Source organism: Drosophila nasuta, chromosome X (assembly GCF_023558535.2).
Source record: "Drosophila nasuta strain 15112-1781.00 chromosome X, ASM2355853v1, whole genome shotgun sequence".
In the NCBI taxonomy this organism is placed as follows: domain Eukaryota; kingdom Metazoa; phylum Arthropoda; class Insecta; order Diptera; family Drosophilidae; genus Drosophila; species Drosophila nasuta.
The window spans coordinates 6869670-6895109 of NC_083459.1; the positions used below are offsets into that span (position 1 = coordinate 6869670).

Genomic DNA, 25440 nt, shown 5'->3' on the forward strand with positions numbered 1-25440 from the left:
AACAGCAACAGCAAGAGCAACCAAGACAGAGACAGAAACACAAGCGGAGCGAAGCATGCACAAAGTGCGCCGCTTATCAGGCTTATCATGCGTAAATGATAAATGGAATTGAACACATTTCGGTTGTTGTTTTGTTTGTTTGTCATTGCTCTGGCTATTGTTGTTGTTGTTGTTGTTGTTGTTGTTGTTGTTGTTGTTGCTGTGCAGCTAGCGTGTCGGCTTAGGTTTTGCTTTTGGTTTTATTTTTTCGTTAAGGTTTTTCTTTGCTTTTGGCTTTGGCTCTGGCTTTGTGTGTCCCCTTCGCTTGGCTCGTTCGTTTATCGCCTCCTCTTGGGTTGCTGCTTGTTCAGCTTTATTGCGTTTGCTCGTTTGCATTGTAAAATATTTTACAAGCAGGCAAACAAACAATTGCAACAATAACAAACAGCACCAAATGTTACAATTAAATAAATAACAGAGGGGCGGAGAGACGAAACTCTCTGCCCTCAAGCATGACTTCTCCGCTGTCCACTGTCCACTGTCCACTGTCCACTGTCCACTGTCCACTGTCCACTGAAAACTGCGTCTGCAAGTAATCAACGCAGACATCGCACACATTTGCCAGACAATGCCACTAGGTCAAAGTCAGAGCCGGACATCATCATTCGATATGCCCATATAATCTTATATATATACTGAAAGATATCACAATGACAATGAAATGATATTTTTGCAATTTTCGCAAATATCTATAACATCAATCAGATTACATCACAGATTTTATGGCTAGACTTCTTTAATCACAAATTAGTTTACTAACAGTAAAAGCTTTAAAAAAGTCAATAACTTAGCCTGAAAGCAGAATTCACTGCTACAGAATATAAAAAATATTGTTTTCATAGAAACTATTTACTTGTAATTGAGGTTTTTTTTAAACATCTCGAGTTTATAAATTGTGCAAAAATCTTTAAAAAGTACGATCTATAAAAATACTAAAAATTACTGATAATACTATTTATACTACAAATAATACTAGAATACTAAAAAAATTCTAAAAATTCTGCTATCGAAATATGTATTTAAAGCAAATAATAAGCTTTTCAATTTACTGAAATACTGTTAAAAGTATAAAAATACTAACTACACAAACACTTGAAATAACACAAATACTAAAATATATATAATATAATAATAACTATAAAAATACTATAAAATACTTATAGTGATGTTTATACTAAACATAATAATACTAACATTAAAAAATACTAAGATAATGCGGTGCTCATTTTTTGACAATAAAATACTGTTGAAACTATAAAAAATACTAACTACAAAAATATTGCCAATAATACTATTAATACTAAAAACAAGTAAGAAAGTTACAGTCGAGTGTGCTCGACTGTGAGATACCCGCTACCTATTTTTAATAAGGGCAAAATATTGCGGTATTATTTTCAAAATATACCGAAAATACTAAAAAAAATACTAAAAAATACTAAAAATATACCAAATGGTATGTTTGGTATATCGATACAGCACACTATTCAAAATATACCATAGACGGCACAATGTGCCAGATTGTCGGCCAAAGTAACTAACTACAAAAGTATTTCCTTAATAACTTCCACAATTTTTATCTGATCGCAACCAAATTTTCAGGAATCATAACTACTATAGTAATTATAGTATATACCAAAATTCGCAGCTCTAGCTTTAAATTTACGCTTGTTATTCGATTTTTTTGATTTTCAGGGACGGAAGGAGGCGTGGCAAAAATTTGAAACAAACTTGATCTGCGTGCAAACATAACAAATGCTGTCGAAAAAAATTATAGAGCTATAATTTATCTTATAGTCTCTGAGATCTAGGTGATCATACGGACAGACAGACAGACGGACATGGATAGATCGTCTCGGCTGTTGACGCTGATCAAGAATATATACTTTATAGGGTAGGAGATGCCTTCTTCTACGTGTTACATACATTTCCTGCCGGCACAAAGTTATAATACCCTTCTACCCTATGGGTAGCGGGTATAATAATACTATTAATACTCTAAAGTTAATAACACGCTGTTAATTTTTTGCTGAAATACTATTACTTACTATAAACATACTATAAATTATACCACTAGCACTAAAAATACTATTATAAAAATATATTTTTCAAATCAATAAACAAAAAACATTTTGTGTTCACTATTCTTTTCATACCTAAATATATTTTCATTTCTAGCATCTTTCTTCTTCTATCGAACAACGCCTTCCACGTATTTACGATATTTAAATGATGCTGCCTCAAAGATTAGATGTCTCTGTAGTTTGCCAGAATGTGTGTTTAACTTAGATTAGCACAAAATGTCTGTTGAGTTTATTCAATCCGAATCGGAATGTAACCTCATTAGATAAGCGAGTGTTCTTGAAATGTTTTCAATGCATACGTAAGATCTTAATTTAATATGAAGACTATATTTGTTTTTGAAACTCGTATCTTGATGGGTAATAATCATATTTGGACACGACACAAAACATTAATTGATACGAATAACTTTTGATAATATTGCTGGCAGTTTTAATCGAACTCTTTCGCTTTTTTTTTGTTTTTTTGGTGTTGTGGTATTATTAGTCTAATTTATTTGATGATTGATTTGGTTTTTGAAGAGGTTGGCCCATAAATGCGGTAATATACAAATTTGATTTGTTAATTATGTGATGTATATGTGTGAGTGTGTGTGTGTGTAAAAGATTTACATAAATTGCATGTGGCAATCGTTGCATACATACATATATTGCACACACATATAATCAGATGAAAACGTGGCTCGATTCCAAATTGAATTGTAATTAAATGCGGCAAATACAAGCGACTGCATTTAAATCCACAACAACAGCGCGACATAATTCAATCAAATGAAACAAAAAGAGAGAAAAAACACACACACACACACAATAAATTGTTGTGGAAAAGCGATCCGAACAACAACAACAACAACAACGACAACGACAACGACATCGATATTAACATGAACATGAACGGAGGCAGATAATATGACATGGAATATGATATATGTATATATGTATGTGTGTGTGTATAAATTAAGTATGCATGCTGAAGAATAAATGTCGCTTGCATAACGAGAGCTGAGAAAGTGAAATAAAATTAATGAAGGGGAGGGAGGAGATGAATGCGATGCAGTCAATTGAAATGACTTTAAAATGCGATTTATGCAATTTAGTGGTCGCAGGGTTAACTAGCTGTCCCTCTCTCCCCCCACTCTCCCACTCACTCTCTCATTATATTTATAGTTTATAGTTATCCATTCAATTGCGCAATTAACCTGAATGAATTCAATGTGGGTAAACTGACACAATTTGCATTTGCTTTCCAAATTAATACATTACTCGCACAATCGCATTCAAGTGCGAGCTGATTGAGATACATCCACCTACAGATGCAGATACAAGTTGCATTTTCCAGATACTCCTGTCATAGATATGTGGCAAAGACATTCACACACACACACACACACAGGTTGACTGTCTCCTCCTTCTCCTCCACCTGTTTCTCCTCCCTTATGGGCAACAAAACAACAAACTGTTTGTCAAAATGAAATGAAACATGGCCACAACTGGTTTGGGGGGCAAAAGAAACGACATGTTGCAACAACCCTTGGAGAACAGGACAAGGGACGCATGCTTGAAACAGATGTTGCCTCGACTGTCTAACCGCAGTCCCACCACCCCCCCTCCCCCGCTCTTTTTAACTACGAATATTTACGTTACCCACAACAAGTCTGGGTTTGAGTTTTGCTTCAGTCTCAGTCTCAGTCTGGACCAGCGCAAATGTAATTGAAGCTGAAGCAGAAGCTGAAACAGTTGAGCCAGCAAACAACAAAACAGCAAACAGTAAACAGCGACATAACAACAACTAAACTGACAGAAATATGCTCTGCTATTCAACGCAAATAAATCACAAAATTATTCCTTACGATTTCAAATAAATGTGCAATGGCAACAAGATATAGAAAAACGAACGCGTAAGTTGCAGAAATAAGGCAAATATATAATAATTTATCTGTATGTTTATAAGATTCCAATGTTCTTATTATTAACTAATTAAAAATTGAAAAGAATTCAAGTTATATTTTTAAGAAAATCCTTTTAATACTTTATAAACCAAATATTTCATCAGTTATTTCGTAAACTATGACATTATTATAATATGAAAATATGCAACTAAGTGAACTTGTTTAAAAAAGAATTCGAAAAATGTATATAGACCAATTTGAGCTTTTCTTATGTAAACTGGAAATTTATGGAAAAATAATGTAAAGTATATAATATACGAATTATTTACAAATAAAGACTTTCAAACTAAAAATATTGCAAGTAACTTGAACTTTGAACAATACTAAAACTCCAAGAGCTAAAACTCGATAGTTAAAATATTAGAAAAATCACTTCACAGGTTAATAAATAAATGTTATTGTAGGAATATATTTATCAATTATTTTGCATATACTATTTAATCATAATTTTGAATTATTATTTAATATTTGTTATACCATATTATTTAATTAGAATGTTAAATAATTTTTAATTTAATGTTGAATTATAAAATACTAGGAAACTAGGAAAATCTAGTTAAACAAAACTTTTGAATATTACCAACTATTGTAGAACTAATTTCGTATTCTATGTTAATTGTAATGAGCGCATATGGTTTAATTGAATAACTATTAAAGTGCAGCTCTTACAAAGTGCATGACAAACTGAAAGAACTCTAAGTACTCTTTAGCTGCCAAAAGGAGGAAGAGGAAGAGGAAGGAGGAGAAGCATTCAAAGCCAAGTAATTGTGACATATGCATTGTATTATGGAACTGACGCTGTCTCCGCACTTGCCACATCAGTCTTGAGTCTTCGAGTCTCGTGTGGCGTGTCAAGAGCAGCGACAGAGACAGAAAGATAGAGAGAGAGAGAGAGAGAGAGAGAGAGATGGATAGAGAGGCAAAGAGGGAGAGAGAACGTAGACCAGGGTCAGACGTCAACCAGCTGATGGACAAAAGTCAATTTCTGTCAGACTTGTGGGTCAATGCGAATTATGGAAATTGAGAAGCAACCACAATTTTTGGGGCACACACAAACACTGCAATCCATTGGCAGTTGACTGACGGACAGACAGACAGACGGACGCAAATTGTAAAGCAAATTGTCAATCTGCAGCAGAAATGCTAAAAAGAAAAGCCAAAGCTGAAGTTGAAGGGCTAATTCATGAATGGCCACTTTAAAGCGTTTTGTCTCTCACTCTCCCTCTCTCTCTCTCGACATGTATTTCACTTTATTGCTGATGTTGCTGCAAGGACCAAAACAGGACACACACACACCTCTCTCCCTCCATCTCTCTCTCTCTCTCTCTTTCTACGTTTTTTGTCGGGCATCTAAAGCACAAACTTCATATGGATGCAACAAAATGTGCGGAAAGCAGCATCCAATTTGCTGACTAACATAAAAAGTGCATACACACTCTCTCCCCCTCCCCCTTCCCCACTCCCTCAAGCAGAATTTCCATATGGGGGCAGAGGCATAAAATTGTATACAACAAACACTTGTAGTCTCGTCTCGTTCCCAAAGCCAACTTGCAAATGCTCCAAAATCTCAGAGAAACTTTTCCATGTGCATTTCACTCCGTGTGTGTGTGTGTGCGAGTGTGTGTGAGTCACAGTTATCCTGGCATTTTTGTTGGCAATGGCTCCTGGGAATTACCTTGGTTATTGTTTCAACATTTTTATCTGCCCCGAAAAATGAGACAGCACCGAGCACAAAAACAAAAACAACCAAAGCAGCAAACAACACAACAACAAAACAAACAAGTAAGAAAGCTACAGTCGAGTGCACTCGACTGTGAGATACCCGCTACCCATTTTGAATAAAAGAAATATATTTTGCGATAATTTTCTCAAAATATACCGAATATACTGCAAAAATACTAAAAATATACCAAATAGTATATTTGGTATATTGATATAGTACCGCATTCAAAATATACCATAGACGGCACAATATACCAGATTGTCATCTAAAGCAACAACCCTAGTAAGTAGACGTGTTTGCCCATACAAAAGTATTTCCTTAATAACTTCGACAATTTTCATCTGATCGCAACCAAATTTTCAGGAATCATAACTACTATAGTTATTATTATATATACCAAAATTCGCAACTCTAACTTTAAAATTACGCTTGTTATTCGATTTTTTTGATTTTCGGGGGCGGAAGTGGGCGTGGCAAAAATTTGAAACAAACTTGATCTGCGTGCAAACATAACAAATGCTGTCGAAAAAAAATTATAGCTCTATCTCTTATAGTCTCTGAGATCTAGGTGTTCATACGGACGGACGGACAGACACACAGACGGACAGACGGACATGGCTAGATCGTCTCGGCTGTTAACGCTGATCAAGAATATATATACTTTATAGGGTCGGAGATGCCTCCTTCTACCTGTTACATACATTTCCTGCCGGCACAAAGTTATAATACCCTTCTACCCTATGGGTAGCGGGTATAAAAATAAACCCAGAACCTTGCACGGTTATCTGAAGGGTGACAAAGAGAGAGAGAGAGCGGGAAAGGGAGAGAGAAAGCTAGAAAGCGAGCCATGTTTATAGGTGTGTCTGTCTGTCTGTCTGTGTGTGTGTGTGTGTGTGTTTGTGTAGGTATTTCACGAGTGCATTTGTGCATAAATCCCAATTTAATCCATCCGGCTTTTAGTTTGTACATTTTTTGACTCGACTTATATGGATTTCCCTTCCACCTTCTCTCTTCACCCTTCGCTCTTCCGCCTGCTTTTCGCCCTCGCGTTGTATTTTTGCATTTCTGCTGATATCCTTGTTTTGCGGCTATGCATAATTACGGACTTTTTCCAGGGAGGGCAAAGGGGGAAAGGGGGGAGTTGACAAGCTGCTCGTCTTCCCCATTGCAATCAGCTTGCTTTTTAATTTGATTTAACATACGTAAGACTTTCAAGTATAAATTATAAATGTTGCCATCGTTCATTTTCAATGATTTTTTTTAATTTCTAAATATTTAAAATTATGGAACATGATTCTATCATTTTTATATTTAAATATCTATACATTCCATTAGTTTTCAATTTACAAAAAGCGGCAAAATATTTAAAATTTCAATTTCAAAAGTAAAATTCATCAATTTATACATAATTTTATAAAAAAATACTTCAATCATCAAAACCTTGTTAAATTAATCTTATCAAATTAAAAATCACTTAAGTTTAAAAAACTTTCACTTCATTTTAACATTTTCAAAACAAAATATATTCATTTTAATTTCAAAAGTAAATTTCAACTAGTTGCACTAAATGTTGAATAAAAACAAATTTAAAATGAATTCTACTAATGTTAAAATCAACTAAAGAAAATTAAACAAATAAATTCATAAAAAAATATATCCATTTTAATTATATTTACTTTTGAAATTAAAATGAATATATTTTTATGAATTTCAGACAAATTCAGATAAACAAAGCTAGTAAGAAAATGTACTTCATTGAATAGTATTCTACATTCATATACTTAATTCTCAGCTCAGCTTTAATTTTGATTTCGTTCTCGTTCTCATTCTCATTTTTATACCCGCTACCCATAGGGTAGAAGGGTATTATAACTTTGTGCCGGCAGGAAATGTATGTAACAGGTAGAAGGAGGCATCTGCGACCCTATAAACTATATATATTCTTGATCAGCGTCAACAGCCGAGACGATATAGCCATGTCCATCTGTCCGTATGTGTGTCTGTCCGTCTGTCCGTATGAAACACTGGATCTCAGAGACTATAAGAGATAGAGCTATAATTTTTTTTCGACAGCATTTGTTATGTTTTGCACGCAGATCACGTTTGTTTCAAATGTTTGCCACGCCCACTTCCGCCCCCGAAAATCAAAAAAATCGAATAACAAGCGTAATTGTAAAGCTAGAATTTTGGTATATATAATAATAAATATAGTAGTTATGATTCCTGAAAATTTGGTTGCGATCAGATAAAAATTGTGGAAGTTATTAAAGAAATACTTTTGTATGGGCAAAAACGCCTACTTACTAGGGGTCTTAGTTGCTTTGGCCGACAATCTGGTATATTGCGCCGTCTATGGTATATTTTGAATGCGGTACTATGTCGATATACCAAATATACCATTTGGTATATTTTTAGTATTTTTTGCAGTATATTCGGTATATTTTGAGAATACCGCAAATATATTGCTTTTATTTAAAATTGGAAGCGGGTATCTCACAGTCGAGTACACTCGACTGTAGCTTTCTTACTTGTTTTTTTTTCCTTTGCAATTGCTCCCAAGGAACCTAACGAACCCCGAACTGACCAGACAACAGACAACAGACAATTCTTGTAGTTTTTTACAGTTTGCTTCACAGTTTCTACTCCCCGGGGTATTTTGCCGAAAATGTTTGTGCGAAATTTTGTGGCAACATTTTCGCTGCGCCACATTTTCCATTTATGCGATGCGATTTGAAACATTTGCCAGGTGTTTCACCTTGCATTCGGTTTGCCTAAGCTGCATTTTCAATAACAACAATACGCATATCCGATAAGCGAATGGCTTTCCACACCATGTTTGTTTATCGAAATGTAAACTTATATCAGTTGAACCGCATTGCCAAACAAAATTTACAGAACCAACAAAAATATACACGTAAATGAAAAAATAAGTTTGGAAATCGACTAATTGATACACTGCAAATTATTAAGTAATAATGTGATGTCTAGAAATATGTGAAAAATTCAATTTAAGTGAATTAAGTGCCTTTCAATAATAATAAACAGTAAATATATGAAACAAAATAAATTCTGATATTAATGTAAAAAGAATACAACAAACTTTTATTGATGTGCACTATCCCAATAATTTAAAAGTATTATAAACAATGCGACACTGGAAATTATTAAGTAATAAAGTTGACTTTCATGTCATGTCTAGGAATATTCATAAAATACAATTTGAGTGAATTCAATTATTGTTACTATAACTTAAGGAAATATTGAAGGAACTTTTCTAATGATCGAACATTTTACTGATGTGCACTATCCCAATAACTGAGAAATAGTATAAACAAAATGCCACAAAAGAAATTCGTAATAAAAATCTTTACCAAAACTTTATATTTTAAGATTGATTAAGAAATGGAACCACTTCAAGAAATATATAACCATAATAAAACTTTACAAGGAATATCAGTCAAGATGCTATTACCTAAACGAATAACAAAAAAGGTGAACTATCAGCTAAATAATATCATATTAAAATGTCTCAGTTTCTTAAATAATGACACAATGTTCTATTATTTGTAATGCTTATGAATAATTAACATGATTGTCATCAATCATACGATATTTCGAAGGGTAATGCATCATATCTTGTGCTTATATGATAGATATCCGCAGTCATTGTCACAATGGGGAACATTGAAAAAAAAAAAAAGATATCGAACTTTTTGTTTGCAATTGCAACTATAGAATTTCTGATTAAATCAAAATGATTCACCAAGACCCCCGATGACAAATGCCAACAAAGAAATGATGTTAAAGAAAAATTCAGTGTAAAAATCAAAAGCGATTTCAGTGCAGAACTTTTGTGTAGTAAGAATTGAAGTGCAATCGACTACTGAGTGATTAACTGGGTAAAGCAAATAGCTTAGGCTCATTCACTAGTGAAGCATTTGCGCTTATCAGTTATCAAGCTGTTGTGGGGGGAAAGGTGAGGAGAAAGAGAAAGAGCATTCGTGAGGTGCGTGTGTGTGAGTGAATACATTTCAATTATGAGGAATGAAAGCGAACGAGACGAATTGCCACCAAAAAAAATCGCAATGTAAGGTAAGGGAAAGAGATGGAGAAAGAGATAGAGATAGAAGAACAGGAGTTGCAATCAGGGGCAGGTAGAGAGACATCGACTGAGATGTTTCGCAGTTTGTTGGGATGCTGCTCTGTGTCGTGACCCGGTTGAATTACTGTGTTTACCTGCTCGACGATGATTTTGTCTGTCTGCCTGTTTTGTGCATACCTGCAACACACACACACACACACATACATACACCGATCCATTGAAATCCCAATGAGCCGTTTAGTGCACCAAGAGAAAACCTGACGCAATTATGAAATTTGCATACACATGGAAACAGGAGTAGGAAACCCAAGCGGAAACACAGTGCGGAAACAGCACAATTATTTCATATGCAAGCGAGAGCGAGAGAGAGAAAGAAACGAAAAGAATGCTTCAAAGTGCATTTCGAGTTGATTTCCAGATGTGACCAGGTAACCAGATAACAAACAACAAAGAATTGCAAACAAAAACATTGAAAACTGCAGCAACAACAGAATTGATATTCTAGCAATTACCATCGAACATTTCGATACACATTTTGTACATCGAAAATATCGTCATAATAGCATAAACTATTCAGATAGAATGTAGAGAAGTGAAAAGCCATTTAACAGTCAAATGAAATCAAGTGCAAAATGTTGAAATTGAAATTGAATTGAATATTTGATCAGGTGCGTAATCCTTTCATACAACAGTAAATACATACATACATACATACATACATACATACATACATACATACATACATACATACATACATACATACATACATACATACATACATACATACATACATACATACATACATACATACATACATACATACATTCTTTGATATGTGCACACACTCACAACTTCTATTTGCAAAAACTTAAATAATAATATTTAAGTATGTATGTATGTACATACATGTACATTCACGTACATAGCTAATGCATTCCCATACATGCTTGTAAATATAAAACACAGTCTAGAACTCGTTAATATATATATGTATTCACATACATTTTAATGTAGTCGGTTATGGTAACAGCATGTACATAGATGTACATTTGCGTACATATCTCGTACATTCATGTACATACATAGGTATATAATATATGCATGTATTCTGTCATACTTTCCATTCCATTCACTCTTTTATCCATTCAATACACTCATTTCCATACATAAACAAATGTAACCAAATATTCAAATATTATTATATATATTACATCACATGTACATTCGCGTACACATCTCATACATTCATGTACATATGTATACAATGCATTCACACATATTCATACATTCATTTCCATTCTTCAATACACCCATTTAAATACATAAGCAAATGCAATTGTATAATTTACATCACGTACATATCTCATACATTCATGCACATATACAATACATTCATGTATTTTTTTTACACACACACATATTTACATACCTTACCATGCACTCCATTCATTCAATACATATATTTCCATTGATAAACAAATGCAACCAAATAAACAAATGCAATTGTATATTTTACATCACATTATGTTTTTTAGTCACAACACTCCCCAAAAAAAAAAACCTCAGCAATCAAGAACTGACTACGATTCGATGTGCTCGACTAACAGATACGCTGCGCTCCGCAGTTGTTGAATCTATTGACTCATAGATGGCGCCAGCTTATGAGCGAAAAGTGTATCGTAATGTCTACCAAATTGTTGCACGTATTTACTGTAATTATTTATGCTAGCACACGAAATTACCTATGCCACTAATCTTATTATCTCAAAAAATAGATTAGATAGATAAAATCCAAGCCAACAAAAGCGATATACATATGAAATTTCATTAAAATGGTTGTATAATTTCTTTATTCCACAAATTAAAGGGTATACAAGTCACAATAGTGATTTCCATGCACGCTCCAACAAGTCTAAGTTGGGGGTGAAGAGTGGCGAGGGGGGCTTGACTATAGTGAAAGTTCTCATTGCTTGTTTTATTTTTTTGTTGTTGTGTCTATTTTGTGTCTAGTTGTTGTTATTCATTTTGATATGCAGCGACGTGTGACGACGTGACGCAGCGAGCGAGCATGTTCGTGCATGTCCATTGCACACTCCCTTTCCCTCCGTTCATTCCCCTTCCCCTTCCCCATCCTCTACCCTTCAACAAGCTTAAGCAACGAGTTCAACTCACCAAACGAACATTTCCAGTTAATTTGTTTTAATCCAGTCGGTTGTTATTCTTGTTGTAATTGATCAACTTTCAATTAGTTCTTGAAATTTTTTTTTTGCTTTGTGCAACACTTTCGAGCAACAACACAAAAAAAGGCCATTCAAAAAAAAAAACAGAAAAAAACAACTTTTGTTTTGTTTGCGTAGCTTGCGAAATTTTTTTTTCACGGCCACAAAAAAAATTTTTTTAGCGATGTTGTTGCTGCTGCTACGGATGATGATGTTGTTGACGATGATGAAAGCGACACCGGTTTCCGTTTGAATTTCGATTTACCACGAAAATAAGAAAACACACAGCACAAGAAAATAACGCGAATTATTTGTAACGTCAACTGAACGAAACTCGCGCACTTGCGGAACGAACGATCGCAACAAACTGGCGGGCAAAAGTAAACTTAACGACAACGCCAAGAAGAAGCAGAAACACCTGCACTCATGCACAAAACTTGAAAATGCCGCCGCTGCTGCTGTTGCGCATGCGCATGTGTGTGTGTGTGTGTGCGCGCCTATGCGTATGTTCAACAATATTATTGTTGCAACTGCGCAACCCGATTAACTATAATATATATGTTGCAGTTGCTGCCACTAATAAAACACGCACATCACTTACAACATAACAATAATAACGTTGTAAAATGCAAACATCAACAAAACATTAAACGAACGCAAAAAAAAATAATAAACACACACGAAAACAAGCGACGAACGAGCAACGACGATCGAACAAACTGTCGACGCTTGCAGAAAAACTCGAACTGGTGATCGTGTGACCCTCCTGCAGAAGCAATAAAATGCCCATGAAATACTAGCAATATCAGCAGGAAAATACTGGAAGACTTGTATTGCAGCAAAGTATCGATGCCTATAATAATAATTTAAATAAAATCAATAACATTTATATTCAATTAAATTTGTTATTCAAAGACGTTTACATTGATTCGTGACTCGCTATATTTATAAAGAAAATCAAGTTCCACGCGTGATTGACAAAAGAATTTCGACTTTTCCTCAAATTGCGGTCACACTCAGCAGATGTATGCCGCTCAAATTATTTGAAATTAATTTTGTAAGTAGAATATTATTTGTTAAAAGAGCAAAATAATGTAAATACATATAAATATAATATATATACACATAATATGCATGCGATAATAAAACTGTTAAATTAAATAATGTCGATATCGGTGTTAATCGATATATATATATATTCCACAGCTGTTCCACAAATATCGACAACTGTCGAGGGTGACCATTTTGAAGTTCGGAAAAATACCGACGGTTATGATATCGATGTTGCTTCGCGTCTACAAAGTTCAACAAAGATATTGAATAAAAGAAATAATTAAAATGTTCAGTGAGCAATTATTCCCACGTATTCTTAACTACATTGGCGAACTCAGCACACAAAGTGAGGATGTGCGCAAAGTGTTCGGGAAACTGGAAAATGCACTGGAAGATGACGAAACGCTGTGCAAATCAAAAGATGGTAAATTTACCGTTATGCTGTTTTACAGTTACACGTCGCACTTTGTTTTGCAGCTCTAAAAAAGGATATCGGCAATCTACGCATCGATTTGACGCTGATTCGCGAAGCTGCCATCATAGCCGAGGAGCAGCGTGAGGAGAACAACAACAGTCTCAAAATCCTGGACAATAACTATGTCAGTCTGCTGAAAATTGTGGATTTCCTTGACGACGATCGGATGAACAATATTTTGCGCTTTGCTATCCTCAGCAGGCAGAACGAAGTGCAGGAGGAGCTCAATCAAATTGAACTGCAGCAGAAAATCGATCATGATTGCAAAGCCGCCATGGAACGTCGTAAGATTGGTACGTAAAAAAAATTAATTTTTCTGGGGGTGAAAGAGTTTTATCAATGTGGATACCAAAAACCAAACATTCTAATATAAAGAGCATCTTCGCTGCGGATGTCTGTCCTATTTTATGGAATTTTTAAATTTTAAGTAATAGAGAAATGTGGTTCATATCGTTTCTTCTTGATGCATCATTGCAGTAAAAGAATTACGCAAGTGCCAGCAACTGTTCAATGATACAGAGGAGGAAAATCTTAGCGTTGAGCTGGAATTACAACAGCTCAACCATCATTGGAAAATCAAAATCGATCGAGCAACACAACAACGCAACAAGAAGATCGTCTCCCTGGTGGAGCTGAGCAAGCAAATTACCGAAGAGCAAACTGTAAGTAATTCCCACATCCCCACAAATTGCTCATCCAATTAATATAATTTCAATACTTGACAGTTTAAAGTGCCAAAACCATATGTAGTTAAGAATACTATCAAAGATAAACGTAATGCTCCTATTGTGCTGCAGTCAGCCATGGAATTCCTGAAAAACTTCCAAATTAAGTCCAAGATAGCGAAGCCAAACGAGCAGCAATCGTTGCGTCCCATTTTAGTGTCGAATCGTTCGGCCGAGGATGACAGGAATATCCAGCCTAGTCCCACGAAACAGGTGCATTTTGGTCCGCTGCCGGTGCCGTCGTCTTCCGAAAACTCTCAAGAGACGTTTGAAAGTAAACTTGAGGAAATGAACAATGACTACGATATGGTCGAAGCTTCAGAACTCTCAGAATTCAATTTAGCGCATCTGCCAGAGCGCCCGATTATCCAAAATGTTGAAGTGCTACCGTCAGTGAAATTGCAATTTGATAACGATGCTGCTGTTTTTGATGTCTCGACTTGTTCGGACTCGAACAATGCAAACAAATCAATGGATACTCTTAGCTTTAAGAATATGTTTCCATCATCTCTGATTTGCGATCGCAAGCCATCGTTGGAAGAGCTCTCACAACAGTCAATGAATAATTTTGAAACTAATAATGTTCGTGAATCGAACACCTTAGATTTTTCAGCTATAAAACTTGACTGTAACAATGATTTTTTTCTTGAATTTCGATGACGATGATTGCAGTGTAGATCCGCAAAATGCCTATGATCTTTAATCATTTAAAAATAATACTTTTCATAATTTGCAATCACGAATTTTCTAATGATTTATCCCATTTTAAATCAATCTTATTGTATTCAAAATCATTTAAGTTTACGAAAAACTTACGATTTAGTTTTAACATTTTAAAAAATTAAAATTAATTTATCGCTTAATGTAGTTGAATTCAAAATCACTTAAGTTTACGAAAAACTTACGATTTGATTTTAACATTTTCAAAATATACATATATTCATTTTAATTTATCGCTTAAAAATAATTAAAATGTTCTATCGTATTTAACTAAGTGAAAATAGTTGCAAATAAATTAATATATTAAATCATTACAATACAAAAAAATGTATAAGTTAAATATAATTAAAATTAAAAAGAAATAATTTTCACTGCAATTAAACATTTTCAAACGCAACGGCCTGTAGCAGTATATTTGCATTTTATTGGTATTTTATGCGCTGGCCTCATTTTGCGCATGTGAAATCTGCAGTCACACTGCGCGAGAGCGTGAATTATTGTTATTTTGGGGTTTTTTCCACTCCGTGTGTACACCAAAAGTGGGTATTCTGCGGTTTGGCTGCCTCTGGTCACACCGCGCGGAGTGTTACGCGAAACACGAAAGTCAGGCGAGCTGTTGCTAAATTAAATAAAAAAAAAATAGTTGTAAAAACATGAGCATGTTGAAAGACGCAAGCACAGCTCAGTGAAATAAACACGAATATCTGATGACACGCACCCACACACAGATTATCAAGATTATTAGTTTATCGCGTCGCGATTAGTGTATTTTTTGTGGTTTTTTTTGTGTGGTGTTTTTGCTTTGTAGTTTTTATCGATTAAATTGTGTATGGAAACGAGACACGAGAGTAAAGAGTAAAGGAGACATTTGGAGACTGCTGCTTGCTGTTGGGCGCGCAAACAAAACACTCACGCATACACTCTCAATTAATTTAGAGTGAGCAACAAACACGGAAGCGCAACGCAACTAATAATAAAAATAAACCGAGCGATTTTATGATGTCTTGTAAAACGGAAAATAGCAACGGCAACGGTAGCGTATCGCTTATCAGTCGGAGCAGCAGCGGTAAGTGGCAAACATATTTAACCCCCTCTCGATCCCCACCGATGATTTATTGCCTGATTTTGTTGTGTGTGTTATTGCAGAGAGTTTTGATAAGATGCATAAGATGGTGAATGGCAAGCATAAACCACCGAAACAAACGCAAGATCAACAGCAGCAGCAACAACAACAACAGCCACAACAACAACAACAGCCACAACAACAACAGCAACAGGCCCAGCAACCACAACAACAGCTGCAGCAGCAGCAGCAACAACAACAACAGCAACCAGCGACGCCACAAAAACAAGCAATGTCGGCGGACGAGCGAAAAGCCACCAAGAAATCTCTAGTCATTGTTGTTGCAATATTTGTGGCCAGCTTAACGGCCATGTTCTATGTTTATGCAATATTCCCCGAATTGAATGCGTAAGTGTGACCTGATCACGTCAAACAATTCAAATGTCAACTGTGTGGGTGTGCGTGTGTGTGTGTATGGAGCTTGCTCTCAACGCCAAGTCACGCCACACAAATCACACATACACACACACACATTCGCAGCTTGTGCATTTATTACATTCGTAAGTCACGCTCTCTCATTTGCGCTCTCTCGCGTTCTCTTGTTGATTTTTTGCAGCTCTGAGAAGCAACATTTGAAAATACCACGTGATATACAAGATGCTAAAATGCTGGCCAAAGTCTTGGATCGCTACAAGGACATGTATTATTTTGAAGTGATGTTTGGCGTAGTCGTCGCCTATGTATTGTATCCTTTTCAAAACAACAGCAAACGTTATCGACATCGGTAACGCTTATCCGATTAGATAAGCAACAACGACGTCACGCACGTCTTCACGTACTTATAACCTTGACCCCATTTGAAGTGACGATCAAAATGGTCAGTTTTAGACCAAAAACGTTCCACACACAGACACTTGAAGCATTTTCATGGTCACACACACACAGACGCTCACATAGGCACGCACCCTCGTTAATTTCGATAATATTATGCATGGCCACACTTATTAGCATTGGAATTGACGTTGCGGCGTCGCTTCGGCTGCAAGTAGGAAGCACGAATATGAAGAACAAGCACAGCAACAACAATGTATGTATGTATGTTTGAGAATGTGAAATATGCACGATCAGCTGATGGTGTCGTCGTTAAAGTTGTCGCCATTGCTCTCTGTCGCTCTCATTGCACACTGTTGTCACTGTCACTGTGCATGGGCAATGCACAAGTGCACTTTGCACTCTCCCATTCTCCCAGCTACGTTGTTGCTCATGCTGTCTCAACTGCACTACAGCAAATGCCCAATTGCTGACGCATAGAGCTACACTCTCTGCGATCTTTCTCTCGCTCTCTCACTCACAGATTTTTTGCTTTGAATTGATTTGTGTGCTCGGCCATTCAACGCACGTTTTTATAAACAAAAGCATAAGCACTAGTCTGCCCCTGCAAAGCATGTGTCTGTGTCTGTGTGTGTGCGCGTGCGTGTGCTTGTGCGCTTGGCAGTGTGAGTGAACTTGCTTCTAATCTTTTCAAACAGCTGAGAGCTGGTCAGTGTTTTTGTGTTCTTTTTGCGTTTTGCTTTTTATACGTTGTTCCGCTCTGTGCATGTGTGGCGTATTTGTATATGTGCTTTTTGTTGTTGTTTGCTTTTGCAGTAATTACAACCGACGTCGTAATTATAAACTTGCATTGCATCCAACGATCGAATGATCACCAAGCTGGTTTCGATTTTGTTTACACACACACACACACACACACAAATATACATATAGTATTTGCTTTATTGTTCTCAGCTGTTCTACAGTCATGCAATTTGAAAAATGTCTGCTCGAATTGCATTACTTAAATACCAATGTTATAGTATTACTAACGTAATATTTTCAGTTATTTGCTTTCTTAATGACTTATTTTAGCGTAGCGACTTTGCCTAACGACAGAGTTAGTCATATAAAAACTTGTTGGGTGAAATTGACAGATGACGTGTCTCTCATTTTCGATATTCGTGCGACAAAAAAACTCCAGTTACTGCACTCTGAAATGAATAATTATCTATAATTAACGTTTTTAAGGGGAACGGCGCGTGGCAAATTACATACATATAGTTTTAAACATTTCAAATATTGTTCTCTCTCTTTAACACTTTAGAGGCAATCATTGTTATTGTTTTCGTTCTGTTTCCCAAGAACTGTGTCGAATAGCTATAACGCAATAATGAAAAGCACGACCCTCAGAAAGCGTTACGTTTTATTTGCCATTTTCTCTTATCGTACACTTGCCCACGTCTGCTTTGAAGGGGAAGGTGGTGGAGGAGGAGGAGTCCGATTGCGAATTGCGAGTGGCATTGTCAAGACGTGTTACTTAGCTAAAAATAACCAAGAGCTCCCCATCTCAGCCAGTTGGCAATTTACGCGATGATCTGTTTTTAGCCAACATCTGCATAGCTAGTTAGTATCACATTAAGTACATCAAGTATACGTAAATATCGTCTTCATGTTTACGTATTTATTTTATATTTGATTACAATAATATCTTGAATACAATTTATACAACTAATAATAGCACAAGTCGCCACATTAGTACTCTCTAGAGAGTTCTTGACTAACTTGCTATATGGCCGCAGCCCAAATAGTAGCACCTAGAAGGTTTAATTTATGCACTCAATAGTTCAATTTCAACAGTAACAATAGGATAAGACTTTCGGTTTATAAGTATAGCTAAATACCTTTATATACAGTTGCTTGTCTTGACAGAGTGACTTGCTATCAGGCTCAAAAGGTAGTACCTAGAAGGATCAATTTATACACTCAATATTAAAACTAGTAACAGTAGAATAAGATTGTCAGTACATAAGTGTACCTGAATGCCTATTTATAAAATATTTTGCCTAGATATACCTAAATAGCTATCAATTCTTTGCTAACTGACCTAACAGAGCTTAAAAGGTAGCACCTAGAAGGTTCAATTTATACACTCAATATTTAAACTAATAACAGTAGAATAGGATTGTCGGTACATAAGTGTACCTATTTATAAAGTATTTTGCCTAGATATACCTAAATACCTATCTATGAAGTTCTTTGCTAACTGACCTAACAGAGCTCAAAAGGTAGTACCTAGAAGGTTCAATTTATATGCTTATTATTTAAACTAAAAACAATAGGATACGACTTTCGGCACATAAGAATACCTAAATACCTATCTATAAAGTCCTTTCCCTAGACTAACTGACTCGCTATCAGAGCATAGTTCAAAAGGTAGCACCTAGAAGGCTCATAACCTTTTATTCTTAGCTTTACAACTGCATTTACATATGTATTAACATTTAATTATTTAATTGTATTTACGTTTAAGCTGTCAACAATCTGAATTTCTGGTTGCCTTAACCTAACTAAATTTCTAGCCTACAAACATTCGCCATTCCTGGTTCGTTATTCCTGTCGATCTTACTTGGATTCCTCTACAAATTCCCGATCGCCTTGTTTCTCATCTGCTTCTGCTCGGCGCTGGGCGCCACACTCTGCTATGCACTCTCCAATCTGGTGGGACGTCGACTTATCCGGCACTTTTGGCCCAAAAAGACGAGCGAATGGTCGCGTCACGTCGAGGAGTATCGCGACAGTTTGTTCAACTATATGCTCTTCTTGCGCATGACTCCCATACTGCCCAATTGGTTCATCAATCTGGCATCGCCGGTGATCGGTGTGCCGATGCACATCTTTGCCCTCGGCACCTTTTGTGGTGTTGCCCCGCCATCGGTGATCGCCATACAGGCGGGCAAAACGCTCCAGAAGATGAGCAGCTCGAGTGAGGCGTTCTCGTGGACCTCGATGGGTGTGTTAACGCTTTGTGCGTGCGCCTCTCTGTTGCCGGGTCTGCTTAAAAACAAGTTCAAGAAGAAGAAGGTGGCGTAAACCTCGACGGAAGAATAAATTGAAGAGAAAATCCTGCAGAGAAAGTTCACAACAACAACCACAACCACAACAAATTAAATGATATGTACCAAAAACGAAAACAAAAAAAAAACACAACATAACGAAAAGTATAGAAACATTTCACCGGATATGTTGATTTGGGTTGTTTTTACACACAAACATAACATACATATTAATTATATATTTTATAACTATTTGCCTAGGTTTGTCGTTAGTTCGTATATTTTGTATGTATGCTATTTCCAAAAAATTAAGCAAAAAAAATACAAATCAAAAATATTATAAAAAAAAACCAAAAACAAATGAAATGAACACTGTAAAATTGTTAACAACAAAAAGAAATAGAAAACAAAAATTGGAAGCTCCGTGAATCAACTACTATTTAGAGTTTAGGAACGTCAAGTCTATTTAGTTTTCTTTTCTAAGATTACGATTTTTTTTTCTTTGCCAACTTTTGCATCATATATTTCCATAAATTGTCTTAAGTTAGTGAAGAAATTTTGTTTAGTGCTATTGCAGTATTTACTAGAAACATTACTGATAAGTAAACCAATTAGCAAAAAAGATGAAAACCAATATTATTAAATGTGTGCAACTAAAATATATATTGAAACAAAAGAACTCGAAACACAAATGGCCTTCTTATTTCATTCGATTATCCAACCAGAAATCAGCATTAACTTCTCCTTGACAAGTTCCAAGCACGATAATTTGCAGTCTCATGCTCCAAAGTTGAAATAATAGATTGTCGCCCCCAATGTGTTGTTATCACACTGCGTGAGATTCCGCAGACGGAGATATGTGTGTGAGTGTGTGCGAAATGGGATCAAGTTACATTAGAGGTGCTTCAAGTTTTTAACTTTTACTGCTATCAATTAAAATGTGTATTTAGAAATTATCTATGTCTGATATACTATTTATAATTTACAATTCAAACATTCGCATTAATTTGTGCAAAACTTAAAGATAACGGCTGCAAGCTTTGCCATGCAGTTGAGAAAACGGACCAAAAAGCGTAATGAGCTTTTCATATTCGAAAAGCTGTTTCGCTTAAGTTTGCTAATTATGGTGTGAAGCTCTATGGAAAGCACTATTGAAAGTTTCGTGCTTATTTTCAAGCTTTGCGCATAACGGTTACATTTGAATAGTTTTAAAGAGAAAAAGAGTCTAAATTAAATTTGGCTTCTGAGACCCTTTAAAATATTTATATTTTCCAACCTATTCGACTTGTTTCAGGTTTTCAATTTCTTCCCTATAAATATAGAAGTTATTCGGCAATGAAATTAAACACTACAAGATGAAACTTGTAAGCAAATGGCGAAAATTATTACAAGGGTCTATTACAGTGAAAGCTTTCTTAAGAGCTTAAAAATGGATTTAGTGTAATAATTCTAAAGTTTCTCGGTGTATCTCGAATCATTCTTATAGTATATAAATAATTATGGTATTAACCTAATCTTCATTGTGTGTACAAATTATTTTATAATCTAAAATTTAAATATATTTTGTAAAATATTATGATATGAAATTATTTAAAGTATTTAAATTTTGCATAAAATAAAACTGGAATTAGTTTATTAAATTCTTTAACTTCTATAAAGTTTCTCTGTTTTATAAATAATTCAAAAATTATAGTATGATGTTATTGTTAAATTTGTGTAAAAATTATTTTATAAGTTTTTTTTGCCTAAAATAAAACTGAAAATTGTTTTGAAATTGATATTCTTTGTCAATAAATAAAACTTAAATAATATAATTGTAATAATATATTTTGGGTATTTCTTACATATAATTATGAATATAACATTAATGTAAATTTACAGATTGTTATTATTTGTGTTATATTATAATTATTCATATTACGTTATTTTGATATTGTTAATTTTTGCTTTGACATTTGAACTTATGCTGAAATTGTCTATTGTGACAGAAAAAATGTGCCCACAGGGTGTCTCACAGTCGAGTACACTCGACTTATTCAGTGTCATTGTAACACAGCGTCAAAGCATCATCTGTGCGAATATCTGCGTCTTTATCAGTCTGACCAGCATGTGTGTGTGTGTGTGTGTATGTGAGTGTGTGCGTGTGTCTGGGAATTGTTGTAAATTTATTTACGTACTTCATTAGCCAGAAGCGCCCAGCGTGTGCTCAAGAGCTTAAACCCGGGGAGCGTGGAGGAAACTGCGACCCGCTCAGCGGGTTGATCCCCATTTTATTTGCACTTGCTTAATGCCAAAAGAATCTGCTAAAAACGCAATAAAAGTTTAATCCACAAAAGGTGACTTTAACTCACTGACCATTTAGTCGGAGCTACCCGCTGTGCGTTGTGCGTTGTGGATGTCAAATTGATTGCCGTTTTGTGCAGCTAAATCCACTTTTTGGCTGTGAATACATATGTCTGCAAATTATGCAAATCAATCATATGACATGCTTGTTACACCAAAAACTCATAGTGCCATCTCACTCTCGCTTGCTCTCGCTCTCGCTCTCTTGACTTTTCTCGCCGTGACAGGCGCTCAGCAATGGGCAACAGAAATGTCACGTGACGCCTGCTTACGGTTAATTGCATTCAAATGTGCGATAGTCTCTACGTATGTGTGTGCGTGTGCGTGTGTGTGTGTGTGTCAAAGCAATCCCTGCTCTGCTTAGGCCCGAAATAGCAATGATTGCGTGCCTTTTTGCTGAAATTAAAACTCACTTTCTTCACTCCCTAATTGACGGCTGAAGTGCGCAGACCTGTCTGGCCATGAGAGCCATGAGTCAGCAATCTGTTGCCCTCTCCCTTTTCTTCCCTCTCTCTCGCTCTCTTGCTCTCTCCCATACTTTCTCCTGACCTATCCACACGCCTGGCGACTTGGGGCACAACAAGCAACAATGGCCAAATGTTGTGTGAGTGCTGAAAAGATGTGCGACTCAACATACCCTGCGATTAAAAGTTATACGTTTCATCATTTTATTTATTTTTTTTTATTTTTATATTAAGTCTAGTATTAAATACTACTTTTTATTTAAGAGAGTCTATAATCTAATTATATTGCTTACTTTTTATATGAGTAAAGCTTGATCAACAAAATTCTCCTTTTCCTATTCAAAATTAAATTAATTATTTGATGTTAAAAATTTATTTATTTATTTATTATATTAAATCTAGTATTAAATGTTAAATTTTATTATACAATAAGGAGGCTTCGACTTCGAAATTAAATAGCTTTCAAAACACAAAGAATTAAAGATTTTCAATATTATGATGCATCATATATTTTATTTTTATAACTTATTTTACCAGCAATGTTAATTTTCTAATTGTAAATTCTTATTTTTTCAAAGCAACAGATGAATTATTAAGAAGTATTATATATTTATTATTAAAAAAAATTGTTTTCTTTGAGTAAACATTTTAATAGGTGTTTCTTCAAATTAATATTATTACTTTCTTACTTTACCACGAATTTTAATTTTTAATTAAAATGCGTCTTTTTAAAAGAAACATATTAGTTATTAGTATTATTATTATTGTATTATATATTTATGAATTTATGAAAAAATGTTTTTTTGTGTTAAACATTTTAATAGATTTTTTGTATAATTACTATTAGTATTATTATTTACTTACTTTAATACAAAATACCATTTTAAAAATAAATTCTTATAGTTTTAGTTGTGTACAAATTTTTATAGATTTTCCAATGCTAATAACAAATGGTTGCTGAATTTGTATTATTATTATTATGAATTTTATATTCTATTATTATTATTAGTTTTTATTTGCCTAGTTTCAAGAATTTTCTTTTGATAAAAAGTCGCTTATCAATTATATTGAAAGATGCTAATTAAATAATCCAAGCATTATTATTATTAATATCATGTTTTTATAATTATGTATTATATTTTTATTTTTTAGTTTAACCCGTAGGATCTTCTCAAATTATTTTAAATAAAAGAAATAAATAAAGATTATAATTATTTTGTTTCATCAAATGCATACTTAATGCGAATTAATTCCCTGAATATTGTTAACACACCAAATTTACATACTTTTCGTACTTGAATCTCTTAAGTGGACCTTCAAGCAATTCCCTTTTTTTTATGCCTTTTTTTGGCATTTATAATTGCATTCATTTGTCGGCAACAAATCGAGTTAATTGTGAGCGTCTTGCACATCGAAACCTCTTCCAACTTCCACTCGGCATCTTCAGTGTTTTTTTCGTTAGCTAATTATACAGCAATCCGTGGAAAGAAAATAAAGAAATACTCCGACTATAAAAGGTTTGCCTTCTGTAATTTTTATTGCACTTGGTGTTGCCATTAGCAAAGTTGCAATTAGGTGCGCCAGCTTTGAATTAAGTAGCCTATTCATCTGCTCGGTATTGTTACAAATTCCTTTTCTTTTTCATTTCACTGGACTCTCTCTCTCTGGCCTAGAGACTGATAGGCTCTGGTTGGCACTCTCCATAATCCTTATCACACGCACACAGACACAGACACATGCACATGCAGGCGCAGTTCAATACAGTTCGATTTTCTGGTCCTTATCGGGATCTGTTCCATGCATGACTAAGACAATGGACGACAGCCCTGTGCTGCTTTTTTATTTTCATCTTTGCAATACCCGTTCCCATTTTCAATATGCAGGGTAGATAGCTTAACTGGGTTACTTAGTGATTATTTCTAATATTATGTTTTTAAGCAAGAGTTTTTTAATACCAATTTCATGTCTCTAGTTTCAATCAATTCAAATAATTTTCAAAAAAAGAAATACAAAATTTCTATAATGATTTATATTGAAGAATTCTAAAAGTTGTAGTATAAATTTATGTAAATATTGTTGCACTTTCAAAATAAGTTCCATTTTTTAAAGCAGAAATTGAACAATCTAAAACGTAGAATAAATAACTATATTATAAAAATACAATACTAAGAATGTTTTTTTTTTTAAATTAATAATTGGATTTGTAAATTACTATTTTACTATATTAATTTATTTAATTTTTGCTTAATCAGCAACATATGATGATGCTATAATTAGTCTTTCAAAATATAAATATAAATATTAAATAAATTTTAATATTTTATATTTTCCAATATTTTATTTGAAATATGGTGGTTTGTGGTATTAGTTGATGAATAGTTTAATTTTTGAATAAATTCATTGGAAACCAGAAAACAATTTTTTTTTAATTCAGAGTGAATTTTTTTTCTATGATTATTGAATCTTCTTGATTAATTTAATTAGTTTTTAGTAAAAAGTTTCAAGTATTATATAGTAAATGAGTCTTCTTGATCAATTTTTCTCTTCTATTTTAATCATTTATATTATTAATCATTTTTATTATTATAAAAATTAAATATTCAATTCTATTTTTCGATTTT

General features: G+C 34.4%; 3 protein-coding genes and 1 long non-coding RNA gene across 5 annotated transcripts in view; 2 read left to right on the forward strand and 2 right to left on the reverse strand.

Annotated features, from left to right (window-relative positions):
* The window catches only part of LOC132796198 (probable serine/threonine-protein kinase MARK-A), a 77050-nt gene extending 64849 nt beyond the window's left edge, over positions 1 to 12201 (reverse strand). The window contains exon 1 of the mRNA XM_060807278.1: positions 12064 to 12201. The gene's annotated coding sequence lies outside the window, so the exon portion shown is untranslated. The remainder of the gene's footprint in view (positions 1 to 12063) is intronic.
* Positions 8996 to 15162, forward strand: LOC132796199 (uncharacterized). Of its 2 annotated transcripts, none has more exons than XM_060807280.1 (5): positions 8996 to 9281; positions 13317 to 13587; positions 13641 to 13931; positions 14116 to 14300; positions 14364 to 15162. In XM_060807280.1, exons 2-5 carry the CDS (start codon positions 13449 to 13451, stop codon positions 15021 to 15023), a joined length of 1275 nt encoding a protein of 424 aa, XP_060663263.1. In that variant the 5' UTR covers positions 8996 to 9281; positions 13317 to 13448; the 3' UTR covers positions 15024 to 15162. The 2 variants fall into 2 exon arrangements, with proteins under 2 accessions (XP_060663263.1, XP_060663264.1); XM_060807281.1 differs by lacking the exon at positions 8996 to 9281 and adding an exon at positions 10231 to 10319.
* Positions 15163 to 15644: 482 nt separating this feature from the next.
* LOC132795879 (transmembrane protein 41 homolog) lies at positions 15645 to 20691 on the forward strand. The gene is made up of 4 exons (XM_060806821.1): positions 15645 to 16149; positions 16230 to 16554; positions 16763 to 16891; positions 19539 to 20691. The coding sequence occupies exons 1-4, from the start codon at positions 16080 to 16082 to the stop codon at positions 20047 to 20049; spliced, it is 1035 nt and encodes a 344-aa protein (XP_060662804.1). The 5' UTR covers positions 15645 to 16079; the 3' UTR covers positions 20050 to 20691.
* Positions 17879 to 18371, reverse strand: LOC132795880 (uncharacterized). Its single transcript, XR_009633474.1, has 2 exons — positions 18235 to 18371; positions 17879 to 18170 (listed from the first exon to the last, which is right to left on the reverse strand). It is a non-coding gene; the product is annotated as an uncharacterized LOC132795880 (long non-coding RNA).
* Positions 20692 to 25440: the final 4749 nt, after the last annotated feature.